Raw genomic sequence first — 17,300 nt, forward strand, 5'->3', positions numbered from 1 at the left:
TAATTCTAAAGAAAAAATATTTTGTTTGATATATGAAATGTAGTGATCTCTGTGTACATGTTATTGATTACTGCTCTCCTTTAATTAATGTGACTTGTATTTTCCCACTGCAGAATTTTGCCCTACCTTAGGCACAGATCTCTGTGGAAAAACGTCTGCAGCCATGTTTTTGAAAACTGCTTGTTTAGGTTTAAGTGAAGTACACACACCTAATTCCTGCTGTAATTTAATGCATTGAAGTGCTGCTTTAGCAATATCAAAACTCTTTTTATATCTGGCAACAAAAAGAGAGGCTGAAATCAAAGCATGTGAATAACAGAGGTGGCTTAGGCTTCATCTGTGAAACAAAGACAAAGGAAAATCAGGGAAGTGACTCCATCTCTGCAGTGCAGTAGCACTTTGTTTTCCAGATCTCCTTGAGCCTCTTATGGTGGGGAAATGTGAGGGGTTTTTTTGAGTGCCAAAGCATTATGGCTTGAATGCTCTAAGGTAGTGAGGCTGTGAAATCTGTGTATGATGTCTTCATACAAAAGCAGTTTGAGGTCAAAATTGAAAACCTCATGAGCATTCCAGTCCTTTCAGGTTCCTGTATCAAGCCCTCTTAGGGTTGGACCCTAGTAAAGGCTGAATGGGGACCTTTAGGAGGTCTTGGAGAAGGAGGCTCCTGAAAGAATGTTTGGATTTCTGAAATGTGTGTTGAGGGCCTGGTTAAAAGCCTTTACAAGAAAAGGTTCCATGATGTATCTAACCATGCCCATAGGAAATGTGATGCATGTTATGTGTCTGAGTGTAGTGGTTCCTTATAAAAAGGAATAACAATCTCCCAGGAGTGGAGGGAAGTACCTTCCTAATTTTCTTTTCAGCTTTATTATGAAATCCTAGTGAAATATTATTAGAGTTTTAAAAGCTAAGGAAATTCAAGATCAGTATGGGAATAAACTTATAGTCATGGAAACCAGTGTTTGAATTCCTTAGGTTTCCAATGATATTCTTACTTGTTGGTTCTTATGAGTTATAGCTGTATATATAATTGCATGCAGCCTTAATTTTACTTCTTACTTCACTGAGGCTCAAATACTTGAAGCTTGCTCTGTCACTTCTTAGTAAATGGAAGTGTAGTGGAAAGTATAGAGGATTTTTTGGTTGGTTTGTTTGTTTGCTTGGGATTTTTTTGTTGGTTTTTTTTTGGTCAGAAACCATTGACCATTTTTTCAGAAACTAAACAATGAAAGACAAGTGTGGAAAGGCTTTTGCATTGATGCCGATATTGTGACAGCTGGGCAATCTTTATTATTACTATTAGTTCTCAACTGTTTTTGCTGGTGGGTGTTAAAACTTAATGTCTGTCAAATAGCTTTTTCAGTGTTTGAGGTTTTTTTTTTCCCTTTTTACAACTTTTCTTCTTGAAAGTTTAGTTGTAGTGAGTTGATTTAACAGCAAATAAAACCTTACCCTCTCAAAGCCTGTACCCTGGAGAACATGAGATACCACATGAGATATGACATCTTCTTTGCTTGTAGCAAAAAACCCGTGTGTTTTGTGTTTGGGCTAACTTTCTGCTAAACTGCATTGTGAAAAGTCAGCCTTGGTAATTTCCATGTGAAATATGAGCTGTGTGAAGGCCTGGTGCTTTGGCATCTGAACATCCACATGGTTAAGTTCCTGTAGTAAGGGGAGCAGTGCAGCCTTGCAGGAAGTAGTAGTAGAGCACATGTTTGGTGTTTTAAATCTGCTTCCAGCTTGGGTATGACTCAGTCTCCTCCATTAACCCCTAGAGGAAGAGAAGATAAGCAAAGCTTAATAAACTTGATACTCAGAAATCAATGCAAAAACAAGTTTGAGGCTCTATGTGTAGGCCTGGATGTAACGTAGTTAGCCTGACATTAGGGCTTTAATTCTAGGTATAGAAGTGAGTGGCATTTTTATTTCAGCTGTTAGCCCTGATATACAGCCAGTTAAACTGCTTATTAAAATGGCACTTGAATTGCTGAAATGTCACATCATCTTAGGGTGAGAATGGCCAAAATGTGTATTTTCTCTTGGGGGAGGTGAGGATTACTTTAGAGAACTTGCATTAACTATTTGAGACAAAATTTCTTTTGACAAATGTATTATAACTCAGCACATGAGGAAGTGTTCCTAGGTATATTTTAGGTGTGTTTTTTCTTCTCTTGACTAAAAGTGTCTCTGGCAATACAGGTGCTGTACTGTGAGGTTCTTTGTTGTGCAGCTTTTTATTTGGTTTGTCCAGTCTACCCAGAAGAAAAGATAAGATTTAAAAATACAAATAATCCATCTTGGCCTTTAAAGAAATGACATACTTTGTTGCTTAATTGTGCTGTTGTCACATGTAGACAATTTTGGTGACTTGCATATTCCCAGTATGTCAGCATTCACTTGCAGAAGAATCCAGCCCTTTCCTTTTTGCAAAGAGAACTGCAACTTAGACTTAACTGAATTTTAGAATCTGTAGCTGACTAATGAAATACTTGGTTTTCTTTATTAAGATTCAACTTCTGGATTTCTAAATTGGGACAACTGAAGCTCTGGTAGTTTAGAATTTGCTGATATCTTGAAAGTCCTGAATCTGGAAGAAATTTATTTCTCTTATTTTCTGGATATAGTTTTGGGTATTTGGTGAGTCAACCTTTGGCTGATTTATCCTGAGGGGGTGCTAATAAATGGGACAGTGAAATTGTAAAACAACAGTTTTCTGTCCAGTTATCTAAGAGGCAGTTAAATGAAATATTAACAGCTTGTTGAATAAATGGGTTTTGAAATTGCAAGTTGTGATAAAAGTAGCATCAGACCAGTTTTGATCTCAGTATCGAAGCTCTAAGTGTGAAGCATGGAATAAATCAGTCTCCTTTCTTACAATTGCACTGTGAGTGTGATTAGGTAAAATGCCTGTACAAAACCTTCTTTGACTTTCTTTAGGCCTCAGAGAGGTAATACTAAGGCAAGTGGTACAAATGATTGCTTGCCAACTACATTGGTATTTTTTATTATATGCTTTAAAGTCTGGCTTGGGACTGAACTCTGTTCATCTGTGTGATTTCTTGAAAGATAATAAAATTTTTTGTCTGATGGCAAGGCACAGGTAACTGTTAATGTGAGTTGGAAGCTGTAGAGAACTTTCACTTATTTGCTGAATAAAAATACAGCAGTTTTTTTGTTTGCTAAAGGGTGTTTGAAGGAGCAGATAAATATCTTTTAGTAGGATATCCCCTGACTGTGAATTTGTGCTTTATTTTTACACTTTGATTGTGATGGCTGCTTTTCTATCAATGACACCTGTGAATTGAAGGGCCAAACAACTTCTCTTTTGGAGGACCAAAGGCAAACAGTCTAGTTACATTCTTCCAAGAAGTTACATCAAATTGCACAGCTAAACTTTCAATGCTGAGGTTGCAAGAACTGAATGTGTTTTATTGTTCCACCTCCCTTCAAGCAGACCACATGTGTGAAAGTTTTTTCCTTCCCTTCCTACTGAGTGGTAGAAGGTAACAGTGCATAATCGTTTGTTAAACATGGAGCATTTTTTCCTGCTTTGCATATGTTTTATGATTGGTTTTGCATTTTGAAACTTTTTTTTATTCAAATGGCTTCTACTTATGTAAACTTAATGTTTGAACTATTGATAACCCTGCTTTCCTTCTTAATTTCAGTGCAAAAGATGATATTGATATTGATGCCCTTGCTGCTGAGATAGAAGGTGCTGGAGCTGCAAAGGATCAAGAGCCTCAAAAATCCAAAGGCAAAAAGAAAAAAGAGAAGAAGAAACAAGATTTTGAGTAAGTTAGGGTTTTTTCCCACCTGCCTGATCTTACTCCATTGTCCAAAAACTCAAGTTACTTAAGTGCCCTAACTTCTTTCTTATTTTAGTGAAGATGATATCCTGAAGGAGCTGGAGGAACTGTCAATAGAGGCGCAAGGAGGGAAAGTTGAAAGGGAACAACCTTCTACAGGAAAGGTGAACACTGGGAGGGAGGTGGGCTTTTTAATAGGAAATAATTAAAATATGAGACACTTCTGTCCCAGAGAACTTCTAGTGTAGTGGAAATCCTATGTGAAATGTGTGGCTAGCATGGTCTTTTAATTATCTTTGATCATATTTTCATAGTAAAAAGTCAGTCACAAAGAAAAGGTCATGCTGACAACTATTCAAATCCAATCAGAATAGATCTTCTTTGTGGGCTGAAGTATGGTACACTCAGCGGGAGTAGTTATTGCTTTCAAACTTTGTGCTCAATAAGAGAGGTTTTTCTTGATGAATCTCAATGCTTAGTTCATGATGGCAAGTAATTTTCATGGCTAATTATTGAATTGTTTAATTACCAGGTTGAAAATGACAATGAAGAAAGCATATCAAAGCAAGATAAAAAAAGAAAAGGAAAGACTAAAAAAGCCAATCTGGAAAATGACTATGACAGTGAGGAAGTGGAAGATAAAGATAAAAAATCCAAAAAAACTCAGAAAGCAAAACAAGACATGCTTTCTGGCAGTGATGATGATGATCATGAGACACAGCTTAAGAAAAGCAAAGGGAAAACTCAAAAGTCAAATAAAAAACACGATTTGTCAGAAGAAGATGAAACTAACATTAGGAAAAGCAAAGAGCGTGGGGGAGGAGTGTCTGCAGGCGAGAGCGGTGATGAATCAGATGAGGTTTCCCAGTCTAGGAAAGGACAAAAGAAAAACCAAAAGCCAAAGTCTGCTCCTGCTGCAGAGAGTGGGGATGATGAAGAAGAACCTTCATTCAAAGTAAAAACAGTGGCTCAGAAAAAGGCAGAAAAAAAAGAACGTGAAAGAAAAAAACGTGAAGAAGAAAAAGCCAAATTGAGGAAGCAGAAGGAGAAGGAGGAATTAGAAGGTGGTAAAGAACCAGCAAAGCCAAAGGAATCTCTAAAAAAAGCTGAAGAGAAGGCTTCTCCTGAAGTTACAGGGGAGAAAGGAGAGACTGCTGCAGGAACAGAAGGTTTGTAACATGGTTTCTTAAACTTTAAATTAAATACTGTGGTTTTCATAAGGCCAGAGAGATACCAGGCAGTGAGGTTAGTGTGTTGGTTTATTTTGAATTGTGAATATTAGAAATTTGGTAGCCTTGTCTGCCTCTGTGTTGGCTCACAGGTGGCTGTGTTTTCTGGCCTGTAGTTTGTTCAGGTATATGAGAAAACAAGCCAAATGGTGAATTCTCATTACAGTATATGATTACAGTTCTCTATTGCAAGAGTACTTTTTCACTTCCCTGTTATTCTGATACTTTAAGACTTCAGGCCATGACATAAGAGAGTTTAATTGTTTTCATTATGAAATGCTTATGCAGTAGCCAGTGAAAATATTCCTCATTTGATGTTATTTATCATAATTGAAACATAAATTTTACTTAGAGCATCTTTGAAATTTCTGGGGTCTTTGAAAATATGCCTCTTCTTTTTGTAGCTGATGACAATGAGGGGGACAAAAAGAAAAAAGACAAGAAAAAAAAGAAAGGTGAGAAAGAAGAAAAAGAGAAAGAGAAGAAGAAGGGTCCCAGTAAAGCCACAGTGAAAGCCATGCAAGAGGCCTTGGCTAAAATGAAAGAGGAGGAGGAAAGGGCCAAAAGAGAGGAGGAAGAACGCATCAGACGACTGGAAGAACTTGAAGCAAAGCGCAAAGAGGAGGTACTGTATCTCTCACTCCAGTGATAAAATAAGGGAGTAACTTTAATCTGTCTGCTTGCTGGTGCAGTTAGTGAATTAATCCTTAATATGTTGTTGTAAACAGAATGTGCTTGGGCAGCTTTTGTGTAAAGCATGCTTTAGGGTTTCTGCATGTTTATTTCTCTTTTTCTAGGAACGATTAGAGCAAGAGAGGAAAGAAAGGAAGAAACAGAAGGAAAAAGAGAGGAAGGAGCGTTTGAAGAAAGAGGGAAAGCTTTTAACAAAAGCTCAGCGAGAAGCCAAAGCCAGAGCAGAGGCTACTCTTAAACTACTCCAAGCTCAGGGTAAGCAGTAGAGCTTAATAATTATTAAAACCCAACTGAACCAAAAACCCCAACCAAACTTTATATCCATTATGGGTCTGTGTTTATTTTTTTTCTGTCTGGAGCTAGGAGGGCAAGTACTGAGTGATTCCATGTAAAGTTGCTCTGTTATCGAGAAAGGCAGTGTGTGCCCTCCCTTCCCCTTTATTTCTTAAGCAGATTTAAGTGCCTGTATTTTTGTCTTACACTTTAGATATCCAGCTTTTTAATAAAGCTGGATATCTAAAGTGTAAGACAAAAATAAATAAAGTTTAAAGATGTTACTTTTGGAACTTAGGAAAAAGCACTTAAAGAAGTAGTGCAGTCTAAAGGCCAGGAAAAGCACATGGGCTGTGCTGAAGGTCTTGTTAGACCAGTGATCTGCATCTTGAATTAATTCACCTGCTTAGTTAGGCAAGTGCACTGCTTTGCTTCAAGAACAATGGGGAAATCCACGGAGAAGATATGTTTTTCTCTGGGGTTTGCCAGGAGTATGTAAGAGCTTTCCTGCTTTTCTGTGAAATATAATCTGTCTCCATTAGAATGAAGTAAAATTGTCCAATATGTTGTAAGTAAAATGTCCTAAATTGTTCTTGGTAACTGGTTTGTGACGAAAAAATGAAAGTAATTTGTGGGAGCAGAGTGTATTTGTAGAGTACAGTATCTGACACTTTCACTGGTAGGTGGAATGTATAAATGTAGGAATCTTCATAGCTTGTAAAATGTTTGGAGCTCTTAAACATACATGAAGGCTATTTCTCCTTGGTTGTTGCTGTAGCTAGTAGTATCTTTCTGTTTGTGCCCCTACAACAGCATTTTTGCCAGATTTGCAATATTAAAAAAAACCTGAAAAAAAATTGAATGTGCAGCAGTAAATCAGTTTTTAATTTGTCTTTGCACCAAACTTCTGGTTTTGATGGAATCCCTTCATCTATTACAGCACCCACTTTGTGGTGAGGCAAAGATGAAGCTGGTGAATTGAACCTGGCATTATTTTAATACCTGAAACCATCAGTATTGTACAATTAAAAAACCCTTAAAACCAAAAAACAAACCAAAACCCAAAAGCCTGAACAAACAAAACAAATTGAAAAACACAAACCTTCCCTCACAGCAAGAGGGAAAATGTCATCTGCTGAATAACCTTAAGCATTTAAGAAGAGTTCTGCCTGTGAACTGCTCCAAATTGTCTGAAACTAGGACCATTTGCATACAGGTTTTAAGTGAATTTTTATATAGCAGACCTTAAATTGTTAATCATGACATTTGTGTTCATGGCATTTTATGCAGGTTTGTGATAACTTCAAACCGACAGCCGTAGAATCCAATTGCTTCGTTTATTTTTTGTTTCATTGCCATTGCCTTCCTCCAGTTATCTGACTTCTTTTTGAGAGCAGTCAGGAGTATCTGAAGAACTATACTTCTTTCAAGTTTTCTAGCTTTTGAATTCAAGCTTTTAAAAATGATAAAATATGCATTGAACCTGCTTTCTACTCTTTCTTCCTCCATCTTCCAGTTTTTGAAAGCATGTTCTTATTTAAACCAAAGTTTATGTTTATTAATTACCCGGATTTTCTTTTTAACAGGTTTTTCTTTGTTTTGCAGGTGTTGAAGTGCCATCGAAGGATTCTGTGCCAAAGAAGAGGCCAATATATGAAGACAAAAAGAGAAAGAAGCAGCAGCAGCAGCCAGAAAATAAAGAAGGTGTAGTTTGCATATAGGGATACCTAATTGATCAGTCACATTTCTGGAATTATTTCTAAAATAAATCAGCTGATCTTAAGCTAATTTCATTTCGGGGTTTAGATTTTCTGAATGTTGGGGATGTACAGGCCATAAAGGCCTTTTACAAATGTGATGTTGAGTGCTTTGTGTGCAAATGTACATCAAATACAAAGTAGTTTAAATAATAGTGATTTATAACTAAGTCTGAGTTTGTCCCAGGATGAAAATACATTGATCTTAGTTTTAGTACTTTTAAATTGGAGACAGTTTGTTCATTTGCTTTCTTGTATATAAAACCAGTTTTCAGCTCCTGGGTGCAAGTTGTTCAGAGCAGTTCAAAGAGCTTGCATTTTTGAAACCTTGGAATTCGTTGCACTGGTAGTTGTAGGTTGAATGTGTCAGTTTCTTACTTTTGTGGTTTGTTACTTTCCTCCAGGGGATTACTGTGGCTTTTCTCAAGCCTAACCCTTAGTTTAAAAATTTCAGATGTATTTCTTGCTTAGCTGTTTTTTCTTCTTCTTTTTTTTTTTTTTTTTTTTGACATTAGTTACATGCCTGCTTATCATTTATGGAGTGTTTGTAAAGAATTGAAAATTACGCTTATCTGAGTTGTATCAATAATTTTTTTCTTTTTTTTTTTAGTTTTCATTTTTAATGGAGCAGTAGGGGAGATGTGGGTAGTTCACTAATATTACTTTGTTTTCTCTTGTCTTTTAAAGAAAATGAGGAGTTTTTAATGTCAATAGCTGACCTATCTTATAAATGTGTTCAACTGCTTAGAAGGCCAAGTGTTTTCCAAATAAGCTGGAGTGGAACTGTCTGTGTAAGTCAGTCAATTTGCACTTTGAAAGGATGTAGCAACCAACTTCCTGTCTTGCAGTTGCAGAAAGTGTGGAGGTAACTTCCCCAGCTGAAGATGCCGTAGAACTGGAAACACCAGTGAAAGAAGAGGCTCCTCTTCCTGTAGATCCAGGTTGGTGGTGATGCTAATAAATTTCAAACATTTAAGCTTGTGTGTCAGTGCTGCATGATAGTTATTGTACCTTGCTGGATGGGGCTGAATGGCCATCTCTTCTTTAGGCAGTTGCCTTTTCTTTTTTTTTTTTTCCTCCTTTCTTCAGGGAGGAATTGATGAAATTTTATGGAGTAAAAGGCATGAAGCTTCAAAATGAGTGTGGTAAAGGTTCCTTTTTCTGGGTGAACTCCAGTGTTCAACTCCAGTGTTCAATTGGCTTGATCAGCTATCTCAAATGAGCACATTCAGTCCTTATTCACTCGCTTGACTTTTCACTTGCTTTTACAAGTCTGTTTTGTCAACAGTTAGGTGGAGGTGGAGAGGAAATATGCTGCTTCCAGAATTGATAGTGCAATATTCACAGTGATTGTATCCTTTATGCCACACGTTTTGCTTTCACAGGTGCTGAATGAAGAGATTATGTGTTAGCTTGTGAAACTGAGTTATCAGCAAGTTTGCTGATCAGACTGTTGCCCTCATCTTTGCCCATACACAGTTCTTGCTTGGTCAAAATCACATTGTACTGGACTTCTTTCTCTGCAAGGAGACTGTTCCAATTTTTACCCTTCTTATGTTAGACAAATACTGACAAAATGTGCAGCTTTTGAAAACAAAGCTGAATGTGTCCTGTGATTCTAGCTTGACCTAAAAAAAACCAACAAAACACTACGTTACAAGATTGCCATTCATGATTGCCATTCTATTGCCTTAAGAGAAGGGCTCACTGGCAGAACATTAGTTCCTAGCTAATATTCTAGCAGTGTGGAACTTAGTCTTCATTTCAGAGAGCAGAAATTTATGGTACATGTGCTGCAGCAAACATATGTTGTATAATGCCTCTTTTGGAGACAGTTGTATGTTTGCATTTTTCCATTCATGTCTTACTAAGACCTGCAGTCTTTTCATAAATCTAACCGAATTCCTGCTGAATTAATATGTTTAATGCTTCTGGAATCCATGATGTATTTATGTTAAGGCACCCGTGTCCTTTTTATAGACAATTTGTATATTTTCACTAGGTAAAATTCTACTGTGACTTATATTCTTGTTTCTCTGCTACTTTGTTACACATGGTGACTGTTAATTGGGCAACTCCTTGCAAGGATCATGATTGTGGTGCAGGTTTGTGTGGCAGGCCTTATGCAGGCATTGGCATGATATGCAGACAGGAACTAGATGAGTAGGTTTTCTGTCTCTTCCACAAAAGTTTGTCTAGGCAAAGATGCTAGCACTACATGATTTTTGTGGAGAGAATTGGAGATTAATTTTTAAGTATCCAGCATCTTTTTATGGAGTGTGGAGATACTTCAAGAGAATTATGGTAAGAGCAAACTTGTGAGTTGCAGTTGTCAGTATGCCAAAAAAAGGAGCATCTAAAAATGTTATGTCTTGCTGGACTGACTTTTTTAACCTCAGTATTGGGTTTCTTGGTTTCAGAAGAAAAGGAGGAAGAAGATGACACAGAAGATGCAGGTCTGGATGACTGGGAAGCTATGGTTAGTGATGAAGATGGAGAGAAAGGTGGGCATGTAAATACCAAATGTATGTTTTTTCTGGTTAAGAGGCTTTGGGCTAAGTTTTCTGTTTCTACAGAAAATATAGAATATTTTCTATATTTTACTTAGATTTTTCTATATTTTACTTAGATTTTTCCTCTGCTCTGTTAGATAAATTGTGAGATAAGTATGATGATAAATACATACAAGAACCTCTTCTCAAAAGCAGAGCTTTCAGAAGCCATGGAAATACTGCTTAAGACAACCCTTTGGAAATACTCTTCTGTGGACTTAGCATCTAAAATAAATGGATTGTAATTTTTTTGTCCTTTGTTATGGGAGTAAAAATCCTCTTCTCTAATATGTGCTTAAACCATCTCTGTGAACTTAGGGAAACCTTTTACCTGCTATTGTATTTCTCTAGTAACAATTTAAAGCTGTAGTATTTTTATTACGTGAATCTGGCAGCATCTAAGACAGTACCCCTGCGAGAAGTTTTCAAAGAAGTGAGGAAATAAAATGGTGTGAAGGTTAAGTGTGCATGTTATAGTAAATTCTTCACAAGAAGAGGCTGAAAGAATTGGGATTGTTCAGCCTAGAATAGAGAAGGCTCTGGGGTGACCTAACTGTAGCCTTCCAGTACCTAAAGGGAGCCTACAGGAAAAATGGAGAGATACTATTTACAGGAGCTTGTAGTGACAAGACAAGGAGAAATTGATTCAAACTGAGAGTAAGTTTAGTTGAGAAAGAGCTTCTTTACTGTGAGGGTGGTGAGATGCTGGAAGAGGTTGCCCAGAGAAGCTGTGGATCCCCATCCCTGGAAATGCTCAAGGCCAGGTTGGAGGGGGCTTTGAGCAACCTGCTGTAGTGGAAGGTGTCCTGCCCTTGGCAGGGAGGCTGTAACTAGGTGGTCTTTGAAGTCCCATTCACCCCAAACTATTCTGTGATTCTATGATATGCTTCTTTGAGAGGCAGGTTTAGAAGAAAGGAAGGGATTGCCAGAACATAAATATTCCTGTGCATGTGTGCCAAGGGCCATATTCTGTTTGTGCTCAACAGCAATGTGTATGGGAAACTTGGGGCTGTGCTGCAGTGCAGGGATAACTTTCTTCCATTGGTGGAGGAGAGTGTATTTCTGTGAGCTGTCCTGAGCAGGAGTTGGTTACTGGACTTGGTGCCTCCTTAGTGTCTTAATTGCTTCTTAAAGACTATTTATTCATCAAGTACTTGTTACTTGCCTATCCTTCTGATGCCTGTGCTTTCAAGTGTAACACTTGACATACAGATACATACTCCAGAATGGATTTAATTCCAGCACAGATGTGTTCCTCTGGTGCTTTTAAATCCTAAGGGCTGCTTGCCTTCTTGAGTGTTTGTTTTAGTCTGTCACCACTGTCCTGGAGTGGACATAGCCCTTCTTACTGCTTGGCTTTGAAGGCTTTGCTGATGGGATACAGAAAAAGAGCCTTCCTGGGAATCAGATTTGGTGTTTTACTAAGCTGATGGACTATGAGTGTAGCAAGGAAATGTTACTAATCTCTAGGAGCAGTGAGCCTGCCAGCAGTGTTGTAAGGAGAACAGTCCATGATTTTAGAGTGATCATCAGCTTGCCTTTTATGATTTTACAGGTGATTATAAATGGGAAGATTTCAAAGAAAGAAAATTACTTATTGATAATTCTTTTTGTTTGTTTATTGAACAATTTCTATGAAAAATGCTCATCTTCTCTGAACCATCTAAGAAAACCTGAGGATGAGATTTTTTTTAAATAGGCATAAAAGAGGCCATTTGTTCTGATTATTATGTCTGCTTAAATGTGCCTTCCTGATCAGTAGTGTACAGAATCCATATAGTAATGATTTGGAGTATTTTGGCTTTATTAAAAAGATGTTGGTGCATTATTCCTTTATGAAGGGCACATGACTTTAAAGAGTGTTTGAATGTTTGCAAATAATGTTAAACGTAAGTGTGCTGATAATATCATTCTTCACTCCATCCTAAGTTTGCTTTCTTTCTGGATTTGAAACACAAGCCAACAACTCTGAACATGAAACACTTTTTTTCCGCTTTTTTTTTTACATTGGAAGTTGAAAAATTATCTTGACAATCACTTATTTTTAGAGCCTACCCTCAGTCCTCATTCTTCTCTGATAGTCTCTTGCTTTTTGGTGCCATCTGCCCCCAGAAGTGTAAACTTTAATAGAGAATTTTTACTTTACTCTTTCATTTTTTTAACAGAGAGCAAACCTGTCCATATTGAAGTCAAAGAACAAAATGAAGCAGATGATGAAGAGGAGGAGGAAGAGGAAGAGGAGGAAGAGGAAGAAGAGAGTGAAGAATCTGAAGACAGTGAAGGCAGTGAAGATGAGGATGAAAAGATTTCAGATGAGAGAGAGCCAGACTCCCAAGCTATTGGAAAACAATCTATGGAAAAGAAGCCCAGCAAGGAAATTAGCTCTGATTCTGAGTATGACTCTGACGATGACCGCACGAAGGAGGAGCGCGCTTATGACAAAGCTAAACGGAGAATTGAGGTATGAAGATGCACTTGGATTCTTGTGTTGTATAACAAACAGATTAATTTTCAGTTTATTTTGTCAAATTTGTCAAAATGGTGGTCGTGTCAGGGCTAATATTTAGGCAGGTTCAGAAATTGTATTAATTAAGAAAAAAAAAACTTTGTTTTGTGTGAAGATAAAGTATTTGTTTTTAGGTAACTTGACCACAAAGGTGGCAGCTTAAGTGTTGTTCCCCTCCACCTCTATACCCCTCCTGGAAAAAGAGGCTTTTGTTTTTTACAGATAGGTATTTTCAAGTTCTAAAAGATGTGTCTAAAGTGTTCAGTGCTTTCATGGCTGCTGATGTTCTTGGTTTCCTCACCCAAGGTGCTTGTTCAGAATGCACCTTCAGCAAAGCTACTGTTAGTGCTTATAACAACTTTGCCTGCTAGACTCTTAGAAGAACCTACCAAACAAAAATGTAACTGTTAGTTAAAAATTTTTGATTTACCAAAAGAGGGATGACAGACCTTAAATTGCCTTGAAAATGTAAGTCCTACAACTAACTCTGTGTTTGTGTGTATGTAATCAGGTGAAGAGGTGAACTGTGGTTTTTGATTTATACTTACCAATTTGTATGTGTCTTTTACATAGAAACGACGAGCTGAAAACAGCAAAAATATGAACACTGAAAAGCTCAGAGCACCAGTTATCTGTGTCCTGGGGCATGTAGACACAGGCAAGACCAAAATTTTAGATAAGGTAAGGTGTGGAGTGTGAAAGCACTGCCTGTGCCTCTTGTTTAAGCATTAATTTTTTTTGTTGAAGACAGAAGGAATTAGAGTGTGCTCAAAAGTTTCTGGTCTTTTTTGTCTTTAGCTCCGCCACACTAACGTGCAGGACGGTGAAGCTGGTGGTATCACTCAGCAGATTGGTGCAACTAATGTTCCTCTTGAAGCTATTAATGAACAAACTAAGATGGTGAAAAATGTAAGTTATAGCACTTCAACAACTGCATCTTAACAAATATGAAATGTAGAGTAATAAAGGCCTTGTGAAATTTCCTGGCATGGACAGATACTTCCCCCTGCTCTAATTTTGTGGTCTATTGTTTTTTAATTCCTATCATTCCCCCAGCAAAGGGGAGGCTGTCTCATTTTTCATACATTGGATTTCAGTTAATACATTGCTGTTTCTTCAGAAAAATATGAAGGTACTGTTCACTCTGTTCTGGACAGTGCACGTATGTACACAGACTGCTTACTTGTCAGTATTTCGATTGTAAATTGAGACTCTGGAAACCTCTTGAGTATATTTTGTGTTGAAAACTTACCTTTTGCTGTGTGTACTGAAATTTGGCCAATTTCTGGGTGATGAATTTTATCTTGTTACAGACATAGTAACTGTTCTGTATCATTTGTTTTGGATACTATATCCTATTTTGCTTGCAGAAGCAACTGGCTGTAAAGCCTTGGTGTAGTAATAACTTTTTCCAAGATTTAACTCAACTCAGTAAGCCTGTGAACTTGAGAGAGGAGAAAATAATTAAGCCAAGGATGGTACATCTCACTACCCTGAAATGGCTTTTCTTCTGTAGGCTGCCTTGTCTTCCATATTTTAGCTTAGCTTCTGGCCAGTTGGCACCTGAGGGAATGTGCTGCATCATTTTTTTTATGTTGAAATGACTGTTGACTGATTTGGTTTATAGAGGGTGCTGGCCTTAAAATATGTATCTGGATTTTTGAAGTGCAGACTGTCAGTAATGTTGCCAGCTCTTATTTTGTTCTTTTTTCTTCTTGTGTAATTTCTACAAGATGGCTAATATTTTGAAATGTTAGTTTGACAGAGAGAACATAAAAATTCCAGGCATGCTGATAATCGACACTCCAGGACATGAGTCTTTCAGGTAAGGTTTTCTCACAAGGTACTTCTCAGAACTGATGGCAAAAGCATCTGGAGATATTCTTAGCCAAGTGTGGTCTTTGCTTAATCCATTGTTTTAGTTCTCACTCGAAAAAAAGTCCGACAATACCAACTTAAAGTAGAGGAATTAAGTGGATTTGCTTCATTTGCAGGTGCTTTTTATATCTGGTTAATTGCTGGCCTTTTATAGCTGATTAATTTTCTGTCTTCGTGCCAATTGAGCCATGAATATCTGAAAAAGCATGTAAATAAATAGTTAGTGTAAGAGGAAAGATGGAAGCAGGAAGCTAGCTGGAGGAAAAAAGGTGAGGATTTCAAGTGACCTAAGTACTCAAAAAATTAAAACTTTTTTCCTAGTTTCTCATTCATAGTGTCCCAGTTAAGGTAACTGAGTTTGTAAGATTGGAAGTTACTAATTACCCAAGTCATCAGAGTCTTAGCAGAGATCAAATGCATTCTAGGAACACCAGTGGCATACAGGCAAGCCACTAATCAGCTTTTAAGGGTAAAACATGACAAGCACAACTGAACTCACTGAGGTGAGATCTTGGATGAAATCTTGAAGCAGAAGGATTAAGACTTTGATGTGACATTTTTCAGTAAAAACCTCTGTAAGCATTGAAATGCTGTGTTGTGGAACACTTGCTAATGTTCAGATCAGTACCTTGGCATGGTGCCTCTTACAGCTTCTAGCCAGGTTTTGTTTGCCAACAAAGATGTGATGATAGTCTCTTTACCTTGTATTGTATAAAATCGTGATAGTCTTAGTGTTTATGCAGTAAATAAAAGAGTTTTGTTCAGGTTTTACACTCCTGCTTTTCACTTTAGCTGTCTCACTTGTTGCTCAGAAAATGATCAGAACATATCTTGCATTGTAAAAATATATAATAATATGAAAACTTTCAGGATAATAATAATTTCTTAGTGTAAAATTTCTTACATTCATTGATGTATTTTGTTAAATGAAAATTACAAAGTGTCATTTGAATGGTTTACATTTTTGAGGGGAAATAACTGATGAGCTTTAGCTTTTTGTTTGTCAGTGTAAGTTTGGCATTGTACTTGTGTTTTTATAAAGGTTCTGTTGCTAAATAACTGATTTTTTTTTCCTGTCTTTTAATGTCACAGCAATCTAAGAAATAGAGGAAGCTCACTTTGTGATATTGCTATACTTGTAGTTGACATCATGCATGGTTTGGAACCACAGACAATTGAATCAATAAATCTGTTGAAATCAAAGAAATGCCCCTTTATAGTAGCTCTCAATAAGGTAGGATAGATTTTTTTATCCTAATAGTATATTTCTCCTCTCTAATAGTGCATTTGGCATTTGACAATTGTCTTTTTTCTTCCTTGATCTGGAATTTTTTTGGTGTAAAATCTGAAGGAGTAGTTCTTGGGTCCTGTTGTTGCATTTTTGTGTCCTTGATACCACAGTGGCTCCACGGGAGCTTTGCAGAACAATCAGTTCTTGGAGTCCTGACTGGTAAATTTTGTTGCCTTATGTAACTTCTCTATATGATTCACCCTTCTGGAAGTTGTACTTCAATTGTGGGGTTTTTTCCTTGTGCCTGCTTACATAGATTTGTGTCCATTTTCTGATAAAATTCCAACACAAGCTTCACCTTGACAAGTCATACTTTATTTTAGCCACTGATACTGGTCAGTTTGACTTGAAGACAAACTGACTTTAGGCCATGGAGCAGTAACGTTGATCACTGGTGGGAAGTGTTTTGGGCTTTGCAATATTAGATGGAAAATTTACCAGTTCTTTTCTGCCCTGTTTTTAAAATCCTCTGCATGAGAAATTATGCTGCCTGTTTGTGATGACTCAGTGAATTATTTTATATAAATAGAAATCACTCATGTCCAATGACTTTGGAAGCCATCTGATATGTTGAGGGAGAGCTGTCAGAAGGCTATTTGTGTGCAGTGTAAAAATTGCAATATATTTCAAAAATGAAAGGAGCTTTAAGATGGAAGGTGGTTGGAACTGAGGAGGGCATTATCTCATTGCCAAAACCAGCTACTTTTTGAAGAATACAAACAGCCTCTTGGATGGAGAGGCGTCCAGGCCTTGTGGCAGAGTCGTAGGGAGTTCTCTCTTGGTCAGATCTGAAGACCCAGCTGTTTTTTGTTGCCATCAAAGGCCTACAGTGAGCCTGAAATTAAATAGCTATGAGCTCTTGCATTTTAAGTTATAGTTGTATTATTTGACCAGGTTATAATTAGTTTTCTTAAGATGTTGTTTTGATTTCTACGGCAAAGATATTTTTGGGCTAAGTCTGTCCTACTTTGGCAGCTATGGTGGGGAAGTGTTTCTGAAATACAGTTGTGTCTTTTGAGCAACCCCACTCTGGTCCCTTCTCTGTATCAACATGGAACAGGGTCCATATTTACCAGCAAATTTTAGGAGTTCTTTATAAAACTAGTGTAGTCTCTTTTCAGGAAAAACATGAACACCTCTATGGTTTTGTTTTTTTGTGTGTATGTGAATCTATAAACAGGTCTCTTCTAATGTTTTATTTTAACCTTGATGTAATTTATGCACATAAACTTTTTTCATATGAACAAGATTACTATAGCCTGAATTTTTAAAATCTGAAGTATCATTGCTATCCTGTAATACTGCCTGACAT

The 17,300-nt window shown here is 37.2% G+C and overlaps 1 protein-coding gene across 1 annotated transcript in view; it reads left to right on the forward strand.

Moving 5' to 3' along the window:
• EIF5B (eukaryotic translation initiation factor 5B) overlaps window positions 1-17,300 on the forward strand; it is a 35,122-nt gene that overhangs the window by 9,180 nt on the left and 8,642 nt on the right. Inside the window, exons 2-14 of the mRNA XM_054271929.1 lie at window positions 3,669-3,794; window positions 3,886-3,973; window positions 4,342-4,978; window positions 5,443-5,663; window positions 5,836-5,986; window positions 7,610-7,708; window positions 8,610-8,702; window positions 10,182-10,265; window positions 12,479-12,774; window positions 13,393-13,500; window positions 13,618-13,728; window positions 14,577-14,644; window positions 15,790-15,931. Of these exons, the coding sequence (XP_054127904.1) occupies window positions 3,669-3,794; window positions 3,886-3,973; window positions 4,342-4,978; window positions 5,443-5,663; window positions 5,836-5,986; window positions 7,610-7,708; window positions 8,610-8,702; window positions 10,182-10,265; window positions 12,479-12,774; window positions 13,393-13,500; window positions 13,618-13,728; window positions 14,577-14,644; window positions 15,790-15,931 (2,224 nt within the window). The remainder of the gene's footprint in view (window positions 1-3,668; window positions 3,795-3,885; window positions 3,974-4,341; window positions 4,979-5,442; window positions 5,664-5,835; window positions 5,987-7,609; window positions 7,709-8,609; window positions 8,703-10,181; window positions 10,266-12,478; window positions 12,775-13,392; window positions 13,501-13,617; window positions 13,729-14,576; window positions 14,645-15,789; window positions 15,932-17,300) is intronic.

This window comes from Melozone crissalis, unplaced genomic scaffold, assembly GCF_028551555.1.
Source record: "Melozone crissalis strain CALT ecotype California unplaced genomic scaffold, PUWL_Pcris_2 ptg000013l_1, whole genome shotgun sequence".
Classification (NCBI taxonomy): Eukaryota; Metazoa; Chordata; class Aves; order Passeriformes; family Passerellidae; genus Melozone; species Melozone crissalis.